General features: G+C 25.4%; 1 protein-coding gene across 1 annotated transcript; it reads left to right on the top strand.

Moving 5' to 3' along the window:
• The first annotated feature begins 501 nt into the window (after positions 1-501).
• Positions 502-19103, top strand: LOC132930383 (neuroendocrine convertase 1-like). The gene is given in 15 exon segments (XM_060996230.1): positions 502-615; positions 1887-2075; positions 11512-11616; positions 12805-12999; positions 13912-13929; positions 13931-14062; positions 15073-15241; positions 15331-15503; positions 15721-15930; positions 16695-16795; positions 16864-17085; positions 17280-17443; positions 18129-18262; positions 18336-18461; positions 18529-19103. Coding segments are annotated over 14 exon segments (2220 nt in total). The 5' UTR covers positions 502-615; positions 1887-1898; the 3' UTR covers positions 18823-19103.
• The last annotated feature ends 716 nt before the right edge of the window (positions 19104-19819 follow it).

Raw genomic sequence — 19819 nt, 5'->3', positions numbered from 1 at the left:
TCTAATTTAATCGATTTTTTTTGAATACTTACATTGATGACTTCAGTACTATGAATTATTATCTAAAAAATTAATGTGTATTAGGAAAATACGGTTACAAAATTATATAAACATAAAAATGTACAAAATATAAATTATAGGTACATGTCTCGATATTATAAAGAAAAAAAGCATATTTATTTTAATATTTTTTTAAAATATCTAAAAATTGATGACATATATAATTTTGTATGAGTAAGTTTAGTAAGTAATTTTTGATGTAAGTGACAGAGACTAATATAACGGACCAATTAGTGAAGCGAATTGTATTATTCATGATATATCATACTAACATAAAAGAAGCGAATGTGTTTCATAAAACTTAATGTGCATTACGCACGCACTTGTAGACTCCTTACAACAATTGGTAAAAATTGAATAAAAATACGAGACCCAAGTGTGCAGATGATAATAATAAAAATAAATTACTAATCAAATTCGTATAAATAAGTCTGCTAAAAATGTAAGTACAGTTGTAGTTTAATAACCACGGATTATTTTATGCGATGTTAAAATTAAAATAATTCACATAATTTTGCATACAATTACGCTATACGCAAATCAGGAGCTCGGAAGGTTAGTTATGCATATATATTTTTTAATACTATACAAACTAAAAATTACTAATATCGGTACAAATTATTGTAGAATATTAAATCTTAAAATGAAAGCAGTTTCGCAGTTTCGTAGAATTTAATGTTATTCATAAATCATTTTTAAATATCTATTAAAATGCAAAACGTCTTTCAATTTATAATTTAACGTACGTAGAATGTACATAATTTTATAATAACTATTAACTAATAACTGCTACATGATGTTAAAAGAAAATAATATTTTAAACGCTCGTAGATGATGGAATTGCAGTGGAAATAAATTATAATTATAAAAAATAATAATTATGATTTTATAATCAGAATAATATAACATTATTACACTACTAAATATACAAATATACAACTATAGAAACTTTCAATCTTCAGACAATAAAATAAAATATTTAAGTTTATATTACATTAATTCCGAGTAAACTACTGATTATTATGTTTTATATCACTATCAGAAAGTTTTAGATTCAAAACGATTTCTCTTTGATTTAACAACGATGGTGTTTTTATACCTTATCTAACATGATTATTAAAATAAGTATTATTTTGATCGTTACTTCTTACAATAATCAATGGTCTATACATTTAATAGAAATTGGCACTCAATTCAATTTTCTGACTTATAGTCGCAATTAAAATTTGTTGCTCTGTTTACCTTAAACAATTGTTTACGTCTTCCAAGATTTTTTCTTGTATCACATCTTGTGATAAATTCTCATTAATAGGCATGTCCCGTGATGGAGTGTAGAGGTCGTCCCCCACACACCCTGCTACGATAAAATAAAAAAAACACATGTTATGTGTGGTAATATCCACTCAATCAATCTTATACATTTTTAATAATCTTAGGTGAATATTGATGCGATCAAGCAATACATAGCAGATAATAATCACAATGTGTTTAGTTTATAGAGGCTGTTGAAAATAGTAAGGTTTTTTAGATGTCGACAGTTATAAAAAACTCCTATTTATTTATTTTAAAAATCCATGTTATAAATTACATTTCTAATTCCTATGTCAAAAACTATTATGCGATAATATTATATTATAAACAATGTTATTTGTTTAAAAAAAAACTAGGGAGTATTTGATATTTGGTAATACTTTGGTATTTCCCCATATTGGGTTTATGGACTCTATGTAAGGCATTTATATAGAAGATGCATACGTTACGTATATAACAATACAAATTGTTATGACTATTACAGTTTGTATATAAAATTGATTTGTTGCTTACAGTTATTTGTAAACATGAGACTGTCAAGTACGTTACTTCTCTTGGTATCGAACGTGTGTATTTTATTGGCGCGGGCGTCTAGTGACTCGGACGTCAAATACTTCACCAATGAATGGCTGGCGCACGTACCTTTGGGTGAAATGGTAGCTAGAGCAGTGGCGCGCGATCTCAACATGAGATACGATGGACCGGTAACGTAGATTTAAACAAGTATATTACGTATACACTGCGAAAATAATGTACTTAATAAATATTTTATAATTTTACGAATGTTTAAAATAGAACACAACTGTTTCATTAATTACTATTTGTAGTAAAGTAGTTCATCGAAAACCTTTAGTGTAACCGTAGAGGTGGGTATTTAGGTAAATAAGTTCAGTTTAATATAATGCAATTGACAATTTAAATTATACTTATATTAAAATAAAATAATTAAAAAAAATAATTATTTGACTATTAATTAGTAATTTAATTTTGGAATAATTTGTTCTATTATTAAATCTTATACACTAATAATATTAATCAAACCTAAACATGAACTTTTTTATTTTTTATTTTTTTTTTTGTGGGGGGGGGGGCTACGGAATAATAGGACTCTTGAATCTCCACTTACGAGTGTCATGTTTCTGTAACCCATTGTTGGCCCGAAAACGAAGATACGTCTTTAAAAAGGCGATACATTCTTACACATCTATATAACACTGTAGAACGCTCGCCTACAGTGAATTGTTATAAATCACGAGTTAGGTACGGTCTAATCGCATAACTCTTAAAACTTTAGAATACAAATACTGCACTCGAATGAGCTGAATACATAAATTCATTTAGACTTATAAAAGTATGAATTGTTTGTGACAACAGATAACTATAGCGAACACGGAAAAGGCGTAATTTTTTTTTCAAAAGCGTCCAGATCTAAACCAGCGTTTGTTTGTAATAGTAATGGCAGTATTGTGAATCTTGTTATTTTTAAAATTATAATTATTTTTGGCAATTGAGAAACCAACTTCATAGTACTACCTATATGGCTATATATTATGATTGTATGTGATGGTTTATACAATTTTATTTAATTAAATTAAATCTTCTAATGCTTTCTTATATTATTCAACACCTATTATACTAGTTATTATTACTAAATTTCAAATATGGGTCAATATATTTTATTACTTATATTTATTTTTTAGACGTGCTTACAATTTTAGCAAAATAAATTAAATAATATGAAATTGTATGTGCAAAATTATATCAGGTGTAAGATAATGGATGTCATATCATTTCATTTTTCATTCATAAATTATTTATATATAGAAACTAGAAAGTTGGCATACTTGTAGTGATGTGCTTTTCCTTACTTGTTAGTTGTTTGTTTTAATATTTAGCCTGATAAATAATTATTATTAATGGTTTTACAAAAAATAATAAATGGTTTTCCATCATATCATGGTTTTAAAACTATATTTTAAATACTCTACCTATAATAATTGTCAGTCGATTAGTTATAATATTTAATTACTTCTGAAATGATTTAAACGTCTTGCAAGTTTGTGTTATTTGGTTTTAAAACTTTAGAAAACTTTATTTTTATAAATTGTTCACTTGGTAGGTATTAATGTATTATTAAGGTTTATAAATTCAATATTTTCATCATTTTAATTTTGTATTAAATATATTATAGTTTATAGCTTTTTTCCTTATTAAACTGAAAAAATAGAAAATCTGTTAAACTGTTACTACTTGGATTGTCGCGCATAGGTTATAATTATACTATTATACTATACTTTACGTATTAATCATTATACTCGTATTTTTCTTTATTAAACCATTAATAATATCTTAATTGGATGATATTTTATTGATAAAAATATGTACAAAGTAGTGATTAAGGTATATTAAAAGGAAGTGTTAATCTGAGAATAATTAGTTATATTTTCGCCCGTTTTACAATATTAATATTGTCAATAAAATAATAAACGAAAATATAGATTACACCAAACTTTTAGAATGTTTTTATTATTGTTATTAATTTTATTAGTGATGAAATATTTTTTAATTACAAGTATACGCATGTATTACTGCAGTTACATTTGAGGGTGTATTTTAAGGGTGTCTAAGAATATTCCTATTCGTTTTACTTATATACATACACATTACATATATTTATATAAAAATACGGACACTATCATATACAATTATTACTAATAATGATTAATAATACAGACAATATACTGATTTAATATTCGAAAGTGACGTAACCAATAATAAGTTTGCTAAAAAGAAAACTACATATATTTTGAAAGAGTAGAAAATTATAAAGACAAAAGTACGACGGAGTAAAGCACTCGGCCACTTAGTTAACATATTTTAATTTTTAAACGTTATTTTAATGTCCTTAAGGGAAAATAATATGGTTATTTTTTGGTACTTATTTACTAAATACAGTCAACAGTAATGGACTTTACTGAATATTTTCATTGTAATAATTAAAGATTTATATACATAAGGCAATTGGTCTATATTTTGATATATTAGTTATGAAAGTTATGAAGCATAACTTATCATATATTATAACTCAGTGATAGATATATAATATATTTTTTTTAAATTACTAGAAAAATATTAGGTTAGTTCTATTTTTTCACGAGTATTTAAAAAATAGTTAAGGCAAAAGTGGCGTTTATATATTTTTAAGTTGTGGTGCTTTAAAAAGTATTTTACACTAATGTGGGATACTATGAATCTAGTATATTCTTAAATATAAATATATACACGTTTTATAAAGCATATATTTAGGGTGTAAATAAAGAATAGAAACCTTACGTTTAGTTTCATAGAATTAAACTAAAAAATATAGCTAAACAATGAAAATTGTTAATTTTATTGTTTAATAATACAGAATTTTAAGTGAAGATAATTGATATTGTTTGATCATTAAAAAAATTCATATTAAAGGTACAAAGGTGTATAAAGTACGTATTATTTATGTGTTTTTAAAATTATAGTTATTTTGTTTTGTTTTATTGACTTTATTTTGGATAAAAAATAATTAATACAGAATTAGAAAATTTAAATACGGAAAAATAATTATTCACGGTATATTTTGTACAGTTTTGTATTTTCTGTGCTATCCAAAGTATAATAACAATCATCCAAGTGCTGGGTTTAATTTAAGTTCATGATTTTACAATATACTTTTTAAATCTTATGTTATGTGATCGGCGTAAGTTGAACATTTTTTAAAAAGTATTTGTATTTTTAAATGATGACGACATTAAAAATATATTTCTTTTACTAGAAAATATTACTTTTCTTACTTACATGCCAGTAACTTAGACTTTATATTCCATCAGGAATGAAGTGGATTAAATGTATCTAATAGAAATAATAATAAAAATCATTTAAATTTTACACCGTAATAATTTTAAAACCAATTGGTCACAGTAGTTTCTTACTTTCTTAGTAAGTTATTAAGTTTGTATAAAAACTGGTAGGTATATAAAAATAAAACAAAAACAGTCAGGCGCATTAATATACGATAATATTTTTTTAAATTTAAAACACAATTGTTGAATGCAGAGCGAATATAATAGATAGTGTGATTATTGTGTATATATGAAAAAAAAATACGAGACTTTAGTAGTTAAAGCCTTAATAAGGGGGCTATTATACTAAAAACTCAAAATTAAAAACATAGAATCAAAAGGTCCACTTTATTATTAAAATAATATTCAAAAGTAAAATGTAAACAATGAAATAAGAATATATTTTTTATTTTACTGTAAACACAATAAGTACATTTAATATTTTTATAGTTGTACACGCGCATGTATTTAGAAGTAAATATCTAATTTTAAAATCTTATTCTCTTTCTATACTTAATATAGATAGATCACTGAATTTATTTTGTGAGAGGGTCGACCTTATTTACGTCTTTATTCTCCTGATAAAAAAAAAAGGGTAGGAAAGTGGCCAAAGTTCTGCTTTATAGTAGGTATCGAGTGGGTCACTGTAATGGACATGTTAAATTTTAATTTCATTATGTAGGTATCATTGTATACCAATAACGATTCTGAGCGAAGATGGTCTGTCACTCTGTTAGTATCTATCACAAGTATATTTCATATGTTTTTTTAATGTTTGTATAAAAGTAATTTATATTATTATTAGTATTACGGTAACTGGTAAGACAATTTAATTTTTACCAAAAATATTGCATTTATTATATCATTAATATATTTAGTTTTATAATAATATAATATATTTATAGTATTTACACCATATTACATTATTGTTATTAACTTTTGAGCCAATAGAAGACAAATTTTGTCAAAATACTAAATTAGAATGAATATGAAAAAAACATTGTGTTGATGTATTTTTAATATTTTTATAAATATTCTATAATGCAATTTATATGGGTTATTGTATTATATTTTCAAGAACTATGATCAAGTAAATATTTTTTTATCTACATTTATAGAAAAAACAATGGAAGATGAAAAATATATAAATAGCTCAAAAAGAGTGAAAATATTTTTAAAATTATACTATGTATAAAAATGTTAGTCTAAATATTTGGTAAAAAAATTAAAGTTTCTGCGGTTATTTATTTTTGAATTATAATAAAATAAATAAATCAAGTTCTTCGAAAACTAGTTTAGTGTAAAAATTACCGAATTTTCTAAATTGATTTTTTATTTTTCTTGATTTTGTACTTCCCCGAAAGATGATGACAGGAATACAAAAAAAAAAACAACATACACACATCACATCAGTGTAAAATTATTCATTTATCATTCCTCTCAGAATCTAAATATATCTGCATTGTTACGATTATTTCTACGAAAACTGCAATAACCCAAACCATTAACATAACATATTATAATATATATTTAATTTATATAAGTATCAATAACTACGCACTTTGAACGCACGATAAAGTTTTTATTTCTAAGTACTAACTGATTCAAATGCCAAGAGGGCTTGGGGTGAGAGCCCCTAGCCTCACATCATATATTTAGAATGACGAGTTAGATATATATATATATATGTAACAGTTATGATAAAGTTATTTTATAGTAAAATAAGAAGGCACACAGCTATGTCGACGACGATATAATAATATTAATAATTAAAACAGACAATCGATTTAAATTATAACTGTTCAGTGATGTTATCATTACAGTACTTGTTAATTAAAAATTCAAAACGTTATAATACAATAACAGTTGACAACTCGAAGTTCGAAGGGAATGAAAATATTGAAATAACTAATCAATGATTTAAAAAAATTAATACTTGATCCACCTAAAAAACTATTTAATAAGCATTTCTATATGCCTAAATATATATCGTTGACTTTAAATATTATAAATACTTGATAACATAATCATAATGATAAAGTCTCAAATCTTAATATTATTCCATCTAAATTAGTTAGTGTACGGATGAATTCATAATGATAATATTTTAACTCTCTCTCATTCCCACAAAAACAAAAATATTCTGAAATTTTTATCTAGATTTTATTAAAAAATAAATGTTTCGATTTGAATTTTCTTTGTTCATATTTACAGTCGTTTTGTTTTCTTCGACGAAAATATTTAAAACTTTTTCGTATCATCCTGCTTTTAGGGTTTTTATTAGAAACCGAAATAATTTTCCACTAAACAAAAAACAAAAAAAACAACCGAGTTTGTTTTTCCAAACCTACCTATAGGACTGACTGTCAAAATGTGGACGAAAATCCGTTGTGTCTCTATTACTTTAGCGGGACACGAATATTATACACGATCGCCCAACATAGGCCTACATGTAGAGGCCGTATAATAATATTAATATTAATAATAATAATAATAATAATAATAGAGGATGACTGCGGCATATTATATAATGGTACAAAACACGCACGTCACGGTCGATGAGCGCCGTCACTGCCGCTACGTCCACTGTGTACACCTTTACGCACACCCCTACCGGTGCTGCTACTGCTTTTGTTGCGGGACGCATGCGCGTATCGCGGGTGGCCTTGTGACCTCGACCCCGGCCGAGGACGCGCGTACCAGGACTACATGAATAAACGGTACTCGCGGTGACACTAGGGTGGGCGCTAGCTCGCAACCCTCGGGTTGCCGTTCCTGTCAGGCCGCCACAGCTTTTCGCACCGGGACCGCATGCCACCGTCGCGCGGTTTTTCCTAATGCAATTTTCCGACTTCGAGCTTTTCCCATGACGACCGCAGGGCTGATTCAACCCTGGTGCAGGGATTCCGAAGGAAAACCCCGAGAGCCCCGAATTTTGACCGGTTGCCAAATTGTAACCACATCACGTTTTACCGCCCATTATTCCATTCTATATATCAAAAAACTTTATGAAATGTATGTTACGCGTTTCAAATACACACTACAATAACAATTATAATTATGCTAATTTTTTACCACGCGTCTATGCAGGTTTAACCACATGGAACGAATGAAGTACTTACATATGTGTTTACGCTCAATATTATAGACCAATGTTTTTTGTACTTTAGATTTTCCGATAGGGAGGCGAATCGACCTTACAATGAAGATCTTGTTAATTCGTTTTTGCGACCAATTTATCGGATAACAGAAAGTAGTAAGAATTTAATGTGTAAAAATTTAGAAATCGAAAATAATGTTTGGACGTTACTTTGAATAAGTTTTATTTTTCTTGTTGATTTATGCATCGAACTACAAAAGAAAACTACAACACAATTTTTAAGGGATTTAATGCGAGTGTATTTTTATATCACTCAGAAGGGTTTTACGAATACAATGATTCAAATTTGTTTTACTATTTCAATTATTCTGGATTGAAGTGAGGAGAAAAACAAAGGACTAAAAGGAAATGTACATTTATAAAAATTGTACTTTCAAATATGATAAATGACATAATATGATACTACTGTATAACGTCGGAGAGCTTTGAGCAATAGAGTGTCTTTTGTATAATCAACGCTTGTCATCACCACCGGATCAAAATAATAGTTATAAAAAAATACTAATAATAATAATAATAATAATACGAGATACCGATTGGTTATTATAATTGTGTTGAGGCATTTATTGGGAAAATCAAAACGAAACTTATAATATACGTATGATGACAGATAACAATATAAATACGTAGGAAATCCGATGCCTGTTTCAGTAGTACAATACAAACATAATAAAGTAATACGTCGTGCTCATTATTAAAATCGTCATTATACCTATTAAAAACATGTGCTATTCTACCGGTGATATTATAATGCAACTATAGTTTGTTCGTCGGTGTATACCTATACAATTTTCGTACTGACGGATATCCTCGGGTGATATTATACTGCATTATAACTTTACTTTGGAAATAAAAATAGCATTTTCATTTTTAACCGAATAATTTATATTAACGAAACGGCATGTGAAATATGTAACATAAGTACTGCTTAATTTTCTATCTTAAATCAAATTCTGGATCTATGACCCCGTATAATATATAGGTAACACATAACCCACAAATACCGCGATTAACAAATATTTTAAATAGTTAATTTATATAAATAGATATAGAACGTTTCAAGTTGAATTATTAATTTTAATTTAGTATACAAATAGTTATAGAAGTTTTTAAGTTTTTGCACGATGTGGGTAGACGAGTATTTTATAATATAATACGCTGACGGGTATGTTCGAAGAAAAACACGACCAGATCTCTGTATATTGTATACAGTACGGTTAGTATTATACGTATATGCGGGGTAATAAAACAATATTAGTTTCTTATGTACAAGGATACGAGGTTAATCCCTTATTATTTTTTTCGAGGCTTACAAACGACATTTATTACGTATTATGTCGAGTAAAAATGATAAGAAACAAGGTGAATTTATTTATTCTACCGCGTTGTTGAAAAATAAATCTTCTGACTAAGCTCCGTCGAGCATAAGATATGTCAACAAACGTTAAAAAAATATATATGTATAATGCTTATATTATGACTTGAATTGATTTTTATTATTTAGACATCTGTTCATTGTACGTAGTTAAAGATTTTTAATTAAATTCTATTTTAAAAGTGTTCTAACTATTTTTTAAATTACTTTGATTATTTCCGAACAACAGATTTAATGATATTAGTATTTGCAGAACACAACAATTTTAATATCCGTGATTCATTAGGGAAACGAGTAATTTATTAGTATATTGAAAGGACATTCACCTTTTTTAGTGAATAAATTATCATGTATTTATATACTTATTTTTTTAACTGACAGACTATTCTTTTTATAATTTAATATAAAATGTAAATACCTACTTAATATTTAAAATGGTTATTCTTTAAATCTTTTTATACATAATAAAAAATACCAAAATAATTAAATATACTTATTAATACTAATTATAATAATCATCATTATTATGACTGCTACAAATATTTACTATAAAATATTTATTTTCAGTTTTAATAATTAGGCACTGTTTATTTTATTCTGGTGAAGTTATTTTAATTTAAATAATAATCAAAAATTTAAGCCATTTTTATTTTAAAACAATTTTGCTATCATGTTTTTTTTTTTTTAATAAACCTTATTGTGTATTAGATAATATCATAACGTGTTGGTAATTGGCACGGATAATATTTAAATATCCACACTCATCTCATATATAAATATTATATATATGGTATAATAACAATTTGAATCTTGATACTCTGAAAACTAGGAGATTAACATTATTTTTGTTTTTTTTTCCATAAAGTGCTTTTTGGCCAAATCGAGTGTCCTAAAATCCTTGAATGATTATCTTTCCACGTTCCTTCACTCGATCTATCATAATTCATAACACTTTAAAAAAATATGTAAATCTAAAATTTATTTGAATATTATTTATATCATTATCATTTTATACTTTTATGTATAAATATATACAATCTTTCCTTATTATATATTATAATAATCATTAAAATCGATTTAATTAAAATACTTTGTAATTGGGTATATTTCTAAAATAAATAAATAAATAGTTCTTTGAATACATTATATTTAATATTAAATTTATTGAATCAATTATTCATGTATAATAATTAATAATAAATTATAGATAATTTTTTTTTTATTTCAATATTACAAAAAATTTAACACTCTGTAGGTATATTGAATTTCCAAATAATAGAATTCAATCAATTGCACAAAGGTCGTACATTGGTGGGAATTAAATTATTGAAAATTCAATTAATTGTTTTGAAATACTTGTCACCAAATGTTTTAAGGTTGCACCAAAAGTTTCACGAAACTTTAAATACATTTGAAAACAGGTATTTTAAACATAGTTCAGGGTTTCTTCAAATCATCAGACGAAAATGTTACCTACCTACATATTTTAACCTTATGTTGTGTAAAATAGAATTTTAACAAACAACTTTATATTATAGGTTCCATTTATTGATATGTGATATATAACAATATGATAATGATAAATAAATTAAGTTTGTAAAGTTACTTTTTTATCATTTTAAATAGGCAAATAAGATAAATAAAAATAGTTATGGTTGATTATATTTTTTATGTTAAAAAAAAATTAAAAATAGTATTTATTGATGATTTTAATTTTAATGTTATTGTAGGATATCGGTAATGATGGTTTCCATCGTATGACTAAAACTGAACTTCCACCCAAATCGTTCAATAATAATGAGAGTATAACGCATCGATTAAATAGCCATGAATTTGTAAGTACCTGTGTTATTTAATTAGAAATTATTAACTTTAATATAAATATTTATACTATATACAATACATTTAAGTAAGAACATTTTTACTACACAATAACGGATTCACATTTAAAAAGTTTAAAAATAAAGGTTGAGGTTTTTTATTTAAGTTTAAATATTGGATTTAGTGGTGCAAGAATATATTTTTCGAAAGGATTATACATTTTAACTTAAATAAATATATTATTATGTATTATATTTATTACATATTAAATAGACAAAAGTAATTAATAAAGGCAACGAAAAGTAATTTAATTACTTAAATTACTCTACTTTAAAAAGAAATGTAGAGAATCAATTTGTATTCGTGTTTGATATATATTTACTTATGAATTTCTCAGTAAGCAATTTTAGGTATAAGGTTTTTGTTTTTGTAATTTGTATGATAACTTGACTTTATTTAAGTTATTTTGATGTAATATTTCATTAAGTGAAGTAATACAAAAATACAAAATTATTATGTTAACTTAATTAAGTAATTAATCAACGAAACTTTCGCAATATGATATTTACCAATTATTAAGTTTTTAATAAGTTATAATTAAAGTTGTATAAGTATATTTTTCTTTTTCTTATTTTTAAGTTTTGATTGAAATAAAATTGTTATGCTTTTACTTTTATGTGAAATAATAATAATTTTAATTTTATTACTAAATAGTAGGTATCTTATGAACGATTTTGTTAAAAACATATTGATTAAAATTCTAATAATTAAATTTATATAGAATAAATTATCCAGAATTTCTTTAGCATTTATAGACAAAATTCAAAAAACTTTTGTTAATATGTGTTTATACCTTATAGATTTAACTAATCTAATAATACTATTGTGAGTAAAACATTTTTTAGTTATTTTTTTTTCGTTTTCACCATTTGTTATATCGACAGTGTTCCTTTTTTTTTCATTACGAAAGTATCATAATGTTAGTGAAAACCTATAGGTTGAATAAAACTAAAAATACTTTAAGTATTCAAAAAAATAAAAAAATATATTCAGTTACAAGTATGTATATATTTGAATACTTTACAATAAGATCCACGATTTAAATAAATATTAAAAAAATATTTATTATTATTATTTATTATATGTTCGTCTTTAATAGTTACAGTTATCAATCCATTAACCGTTTCAACTGTTATTTAAAGGTAACAACCGCAAGTCAAGAAGCTGTGAAAGCAAGATCCTACCGTGGTATAGTTCAACCTAGACACGTAGTTCCACGGTTAGCTGTACCAAAACGTAAAAGAACGAATAGAAAAGGGACTGCTAGACTCAAAAGAGTAGAAAGTAACTACCAACATACGTTTAATGATGAATTCTGGCCTGATATGTGGTATTTTGTAAGTATGAAAAGAACATTTAATATTTAAAAGTAAAAGTTGTATTTTATATAATTGCATATTTCTATAGACCGTTACTAGATAAATGGAAAAGAATAAAATAATTATTTAATTTTTTTTATTAACTAAAAGTCCAGAACCAATATTAAAATGTGATGTGTAAATGTGTTATGTGTAATACATAATAAATCAAAACTCATTACCTAAATCGATTTTGTCTCGATCCTCATTTCAAATTATATTATATTATAATATGATAGATTAGGTAGGTGACTAATTTATGAAATGAAATGCATATAATGAGCATTGGCCAATTGCGCTTAATACATAATTTTTGTTTGGGGTCAGTGTACCAAATGCGTGCCTTATATTTTAGGATAAGTATACCAATTGTACTTGTATAACATATACTAAAATGCTTTCAAATTAAAACTTATTTATTAATCAATTGATTACTGGTTAAAGTTACTGGGTATTTTGTAACAGTATCGGAAATTTTATAAAATAAATTATAATGCAATGTAACTAGTATTTCATTTTGAATAATTGACGATAAAAAAATTATTTGTACAATTCGAAATATTTAACATATACTATTAAAAATTAAATGATAGTAAAGGATAGCTATAAGTGGTAAAGGGAATAGTATATGAAAGTAGATATTATGCAATAAACTTGTGACAAATCAGGCATTCTGGTCGTTGAATGTATAATAAGGAGAGTAGACGAACAACAGTATGGTATTCTTACCATTTGTATGAATATATTATGTGTATATTTCATTTACTAAATATATCAAGTTGGACATTTATTTTGGTCCTCTTAGATTTAAATAACCTAGGTCCTTTCACTCCTGTAATACATAATGTTACAAATCATATTATATTTTTTTACGGCACAATACATTTTCAGCAAGATTTTCGAACTGACGAAAAAAGATCCCGTGCTTGATATGAATATAGTACCAGTCTTTTTTGAACTTGGAATTACAGGAAATGGTGTGAATATAACAGTACCAGATGATGGGTTAGAATGGACACATCCAGAAATATTACCACAATTTGTGAGTAACAAACTTATTAAATTTAAAGTTTGTGTTTTTATTTAAATGAATATTTTTAAATATTGATTAACAAAAATGATAGTCAAGTAATTATTATAAATATTATAAATTAATCAGCTTACTATTCATCATGGCCTTAGTAATTTATTATACGTCGATATATTTTTTCTAATTGTGTTACTTGCTTTATGTCTCATACATTTTTTCGGGTTCTTTGATTTTATAATTACATAAATTAATATAAGACTACAATTGAAAAAAATGGTTATTTTTTTTTTAATAGGTACATTTATTATGTTGGTTGTTTATTAATCAAACATTTATTTTATATTGTATTATCGCATGTCTGTACAGTTTGGAATTATTTCTAATTGGGTTGAAGTTAAGTTACCTAAGTAGATTAGTATCCGGAACCGGAAGATTTAAGTGGGGTATATCTCTTTGCTGACATTATATTAACACGCATATTTACGTACCATTACGATAATATCAAAGACGATAACCTTGATTGGTTGTGTATACTCAATACTCATACAAAATTGAAAATATAAAGTATTTAATTAAATCTATTATACAAATTACACACGATAGTTTAACTGCTAGCGACCGATATATTAATAAATAACTGCTAGGTATATAAACCTATGTTTAACCAAATCAAATGTTGTTATAATCCACTGTCCACATGCACATTGTGTAGAAAAACTTAACATTCACACTTATATGTACAATATATTCTTATAACTAGGGTTCGGGACTTGTTGCATTTAACATTATCGAAATTTATAGCCAAAAATTGTTAAAATATACAGCTAATTATTTATTTATTTAATAATTCAAACATTTTTTTTTATATAATGTTGGATAAATATGATTGCAATATAGGTTTAGAATTTTTTTTATTGGATGGTCGTTAAGTAAATTAAATATGTTTAATATTAATCTATAATGTAATATAATATAATGTATAATTATAATCATTTATAAATGGTTTAAAATATTTATTTCAGAGTCATGATTTGAGTTGGAATTATATTTCGAATAATAATAAGATTATGCCCGATAAAGACGGAAATGGAGGGTATAGATCTCATGGAACTAGATGTGCTGGAGAAATAATTATGCAGCCAAATAATGATGTATGTGGTGTTGGAACAGCTTATGGAGCCACTCTTGGAGGTAAACTCAATGTTTGACGAGTTTATGAAATTTTAAAGTCAGTTTAACTAACGTTGAATTTTAACAAATTATATTTTAATTTATTTTAGGAATTAAGTTTTTAGATGATGGATCGACAGACACTAGAGAAGCTAAAGTACTAAAATACGCTCTTAACTATGTGAGCATTTATAGTAATTCATGGGGTCCTGCAGATACTGGAGAGTTTATGGAACATTTAACAGATTTTGTCAAAAGATCACTTTCGAAAGGCATACATCAAGTAAAGTAACTTTAGATTAAGTGTCTTTTTTTAAATTATTTGTTTTTAATAATAACGTTATTATCGTTACAATATTATTGATTATTGATTGGTAAATTAGTGTAATATATTTCATTATCTAATATCGTTTAAGTATAAATTATATTAAAAATAGATAATTGTGATTTAAATATTTGCTTTTAGTATAAAACTTAATCGACTTATATTGTTTTATTAGGGCCGGGACGGAAAAGGAGCAATTTATGTGTTTGCCGCTGGTAATGGAAAACCAGAAGGTGACAATTGTGCCTGTGACGGTTATGTAAATTCTATCTATTCAATAGTAATTGCTAGTTGCGACGATAGTGGTCACGTTGCACACTATTCCGAAAGATGCGCTTCAATTATGGCTACTGCATACAGTGGTTCTGGACAAGAAAAGAATGTGGTAAGTATACAATATTCATACATCTTAATATTGGGTTTTTGTGTTAACCATAGCAATAGTGTGTCATAGATTTGGTATTCAATAGGATTGCAGTTGTCATATAACTAAATTAACGTAACTTATAATACCACCTGTTTTAGATTTAGTTAACACATAACCAAAAAAGATTTTAAAAGTTTATTATCTCTTCAAAAAAAAAAAAATTGATTTGAATAGAAACTTGAGACTTAAAAATAATTTTATTATTATCAACGAATAATTTCTCTTGCCATAAATAATGTAATACTTTACAATATAATATTACAGTCACTATATTATAAAATATAAAAATATATAACAGTTGAAATGCAAAAAAATATAATAGTTAATTCACATATAGAACGATCCATTTAATATGATATAGTGGTTATTACTTTACAAAATATATATAATAAAATTATGCAACGAATTTTGCACTATATTTTATTTAAAAATTGTTTTATGTGTTCTTTTATACAGCTTGAGGATTAATAAACGCTATTTAGTCATTAAATCATTCGGACGATGTGTCTTTTTTACCGTATAGTGAAAAAATAACTTATGATTTATCACTTATTTATTACTATTATGTATTTATACAGTGTTATTAATTAAAATATTATATAATTAAGACAGATATATTATCAAATTAATTGTATGTACAGAAATTAATAAAATTTGAATAATAGATTAAATATATTTTAATAAGTATTTATTTAATGATGGTTTTCTTTATTTTAATTTAGTTGACTACCGATGTAATGGGAAAATGTACTGCCAGTCATACGGGAACATCTGCAGCTGCACCACTGGTGTCTGGTATTATAGCGTTAGCTCTATCAGCTAAGTAATTGAAAAACTCAAAAATTTAAATTATTTGAATTTTCATTAATTACGATTTGTAATTATTTCTAGGCCGGAGTTGACATGGAGGGACGTACAGTATCTATTAGCTTGGACATCTCAAGTGGCGCCATTGAGCGATAACTATGGATGGAACAGGAATAAAGCTGGGTTTTTCTATTCCGTTGACTTTGGGTTTGGTCTAGTGAATGCTTATAAGCTAGTCCAAGAAGCTATTAAATGGGAAAACGTACCTGAAATGTCGTCGTGTGGTATACGTATGCCTAAGGTTAAGTAGGTATCTCACACAATGGATAATATCCTAACGTGTTTAATTTTTATATTGATTTTAGTTGATATTACCAATATAATTGTACATATAAAACAAAACCTTATGTAAATCTTTAAAGTTATGTTCATATACTATTTATAAAAATAATTATTCATTGATCATAATGAGTTTTGTTTTAATAATATTATTTGTCTAGAGGTTTTCCTGTATCAAGAAATCGTGCCGCCCGTATTACTGTGTACTCGAATGGCTGCGAAGGATTGTCTGGAGAAATAAAATACTTAGAGTATGTACAATTAGTATTAACAATGTCTTATCCAAAAAGAGGAGATATTCAAATAGCAATGAAATCGCCTTTAGGTAATATATTATTTTTACAAGTTACAATTTTATTATGTATAAGCATATGTGAAATAAATGATTTTTTTGTTAACAATTTTATTACCCAATAATTTAATTTTTATTTTAATACCTTAAATGCCATACATATTTAAAACTATGCTATAATTTAAAATCTGAAATTTACCAAATAATTGATGTAAAATTCGGAAAAATTGTCGATGCCAAAATTTTTTTTAAAAATTAATAAACAATTTAATTGGTAATTAAATATCTGAAACTATAGGTACATTATATTTAAGCTATTATTGTAAATGTCCGATTAATAGGTAAAGCTAGGTTTTACTAATTAATGTTAGGATTTATTGATTGTATTCAGTAAATGCTGAGAATCATAATTTTATTAGGGATTTTACTGGGGCTGCGGGCGCTATGATCAAGAGGCTTCTATTTTCATAGTTTAGGGTGGGAATATCTGGATCAATAAATTCTAGCGTGTCCGGAGTGTCCCCTATTATCACGTAGTACGAAAATGTAAATATTATTTATCTAATTTCCGTGTTTATTAAAATGTTTTTAATGTAACTGTATACAATTTGTACATCCGACAATAAGTTCCAATTTCACGTATTTAAATATAACTGTTAGGTACCTATACAAATCATATTCAATATAAATTGTTTATTTATTATAAATTTACTTGTAGGGACGGAATGTCATGTACTGGAAAGTCGATCAAATGATTTTAATACTCATGGATTAAAGAGATGGACTTTTTCAATACTCGCTTTCTGGGGAGAATCTCCAAAAGGAAATTTTGTCATCGATATTTATGATACAGTATATATACTTGATTTTGACTGAATTAAAATACAATACAAATAGTTAATCGATATATACATTATTATTATAGACTGGCAAGAAATCTAACAAAGGTAGAATTACCGAAATGACTTTATCTTTACATGGCACCAAAGATCAACCAAAGATTTATCAAAATGGTCCTCGACCATATGATGCTTTTAAATTAGCAAAACCGGTTTGTATTCCAAATATTTTATATTATTTTAATAAGCCATTGCTTTAGTTTACATTGTTTTTTATAGGGAGATACACCTAGATTTACGAATCTTAGTCGTAGTATTAAAAAAAGCCTTAAAAGACCTACAATTCAGAAAAGACCTAATGTTACGAATAAACAAGAATTTCAAATGGACAATGAAACAAAAAATCAAGTTCTAAATGACGAAATTTTACAACAAAACATTTTATTGGCTATGGAACAAGATGCTGCTAATCAAGAAGATGCAATTATACAAGATATTACGTCAAATATGATGATTCCAAAAAGCGGTTTAGAAAAAGAATTGTTTGACGGAATTAACGATTTAGATCTCTGATCAAGTGTTTTGACATGTTTATCTATTTATAATAAATTACATTCTTTTTGCTATGTTCATTAATATATTTTTGATTTCTTAAATTAATCAATTATCATGTCTAATATTGTATTGTAGCTAATAAACACAATTCATGCTTACTATAATGCCATTTTTCTATACACATTAATTACTGTATTCGTAATGATAATTATGATATTTTATAAATTTTACTAATTTTTATTTTTACCTACAGGCATTGTATGAAAATTATAATTAAATTTTAAACCATGTTTTAAACATTTATTCGTAAAAATCATTGAACCCAATATATTTTAATAAAATTAATTTTAATTATAATACAAAGAGAAAATCCATATTATATTGTCACTCGAGGTAAAATTTTAAAATATTAAATAATTTTTCATTTTATTTTTTTATATAAATTACTGTGAACACTAATTTAAATGAATGTAACGACTAACGTTACATGCATGCATACTTGTATTTAAATAATTAATGTTCTATACATTTAAATAAAGGATTTTTAATTATGAAGTGAAGGAAATAATAATAAGTTCATAAAATCAAATTGATAATTTACTAAAAGATACAACAATATATTATCATTTTCATTGAAGTTATACACGGTTAATTTAGTAATAATATATAAATAAAAATATTTTCTGTAATTAATATTGTAAAATAAAAATTGGTTCATTAATTTTTAAGAATATTAGTATAATTAGTATAATATGTAATATTAATAATAATAATTATTATTATATTATTATTATTTAATATTTATTATTAATTAATAATAGTAATATTAGTATAAGAATATTATAGTTACAGTTTTAATTTGGATATGGATAAGAAGGTTAAAAAATCATTTATATACGTCATTGAATTAATACTTAATAATTACGGTGAATTTTATGAAATATATTGTCTTATACGTACTTAGATAATATGTATATTTAGCGGACTATGACATACTAAGATTTAAGAAAAGACC

The sequence above is a fragment of the Rhopalosiphum padi genome, chromosome 4 (assembly GCF_020882245.1).
Source record: "Rhopalosiphum padi isolate XX-2018 chromosome 4, ASM2088224v1, whole genome shotgun sequence".
In the NCBI taxonomy this organism is placed as follows: Eukaryota; Metazoa; Arthropoda; class Insecta; order Hemiptera; family Aphididae; genus Rhopalosiphum; species Rhopalosiphum padi.
The sequence above is the reverse complement of the archived record's forward strand: the minus strand, read 5'-3'. Positions and strand labels throughout refer to the sequence as shown.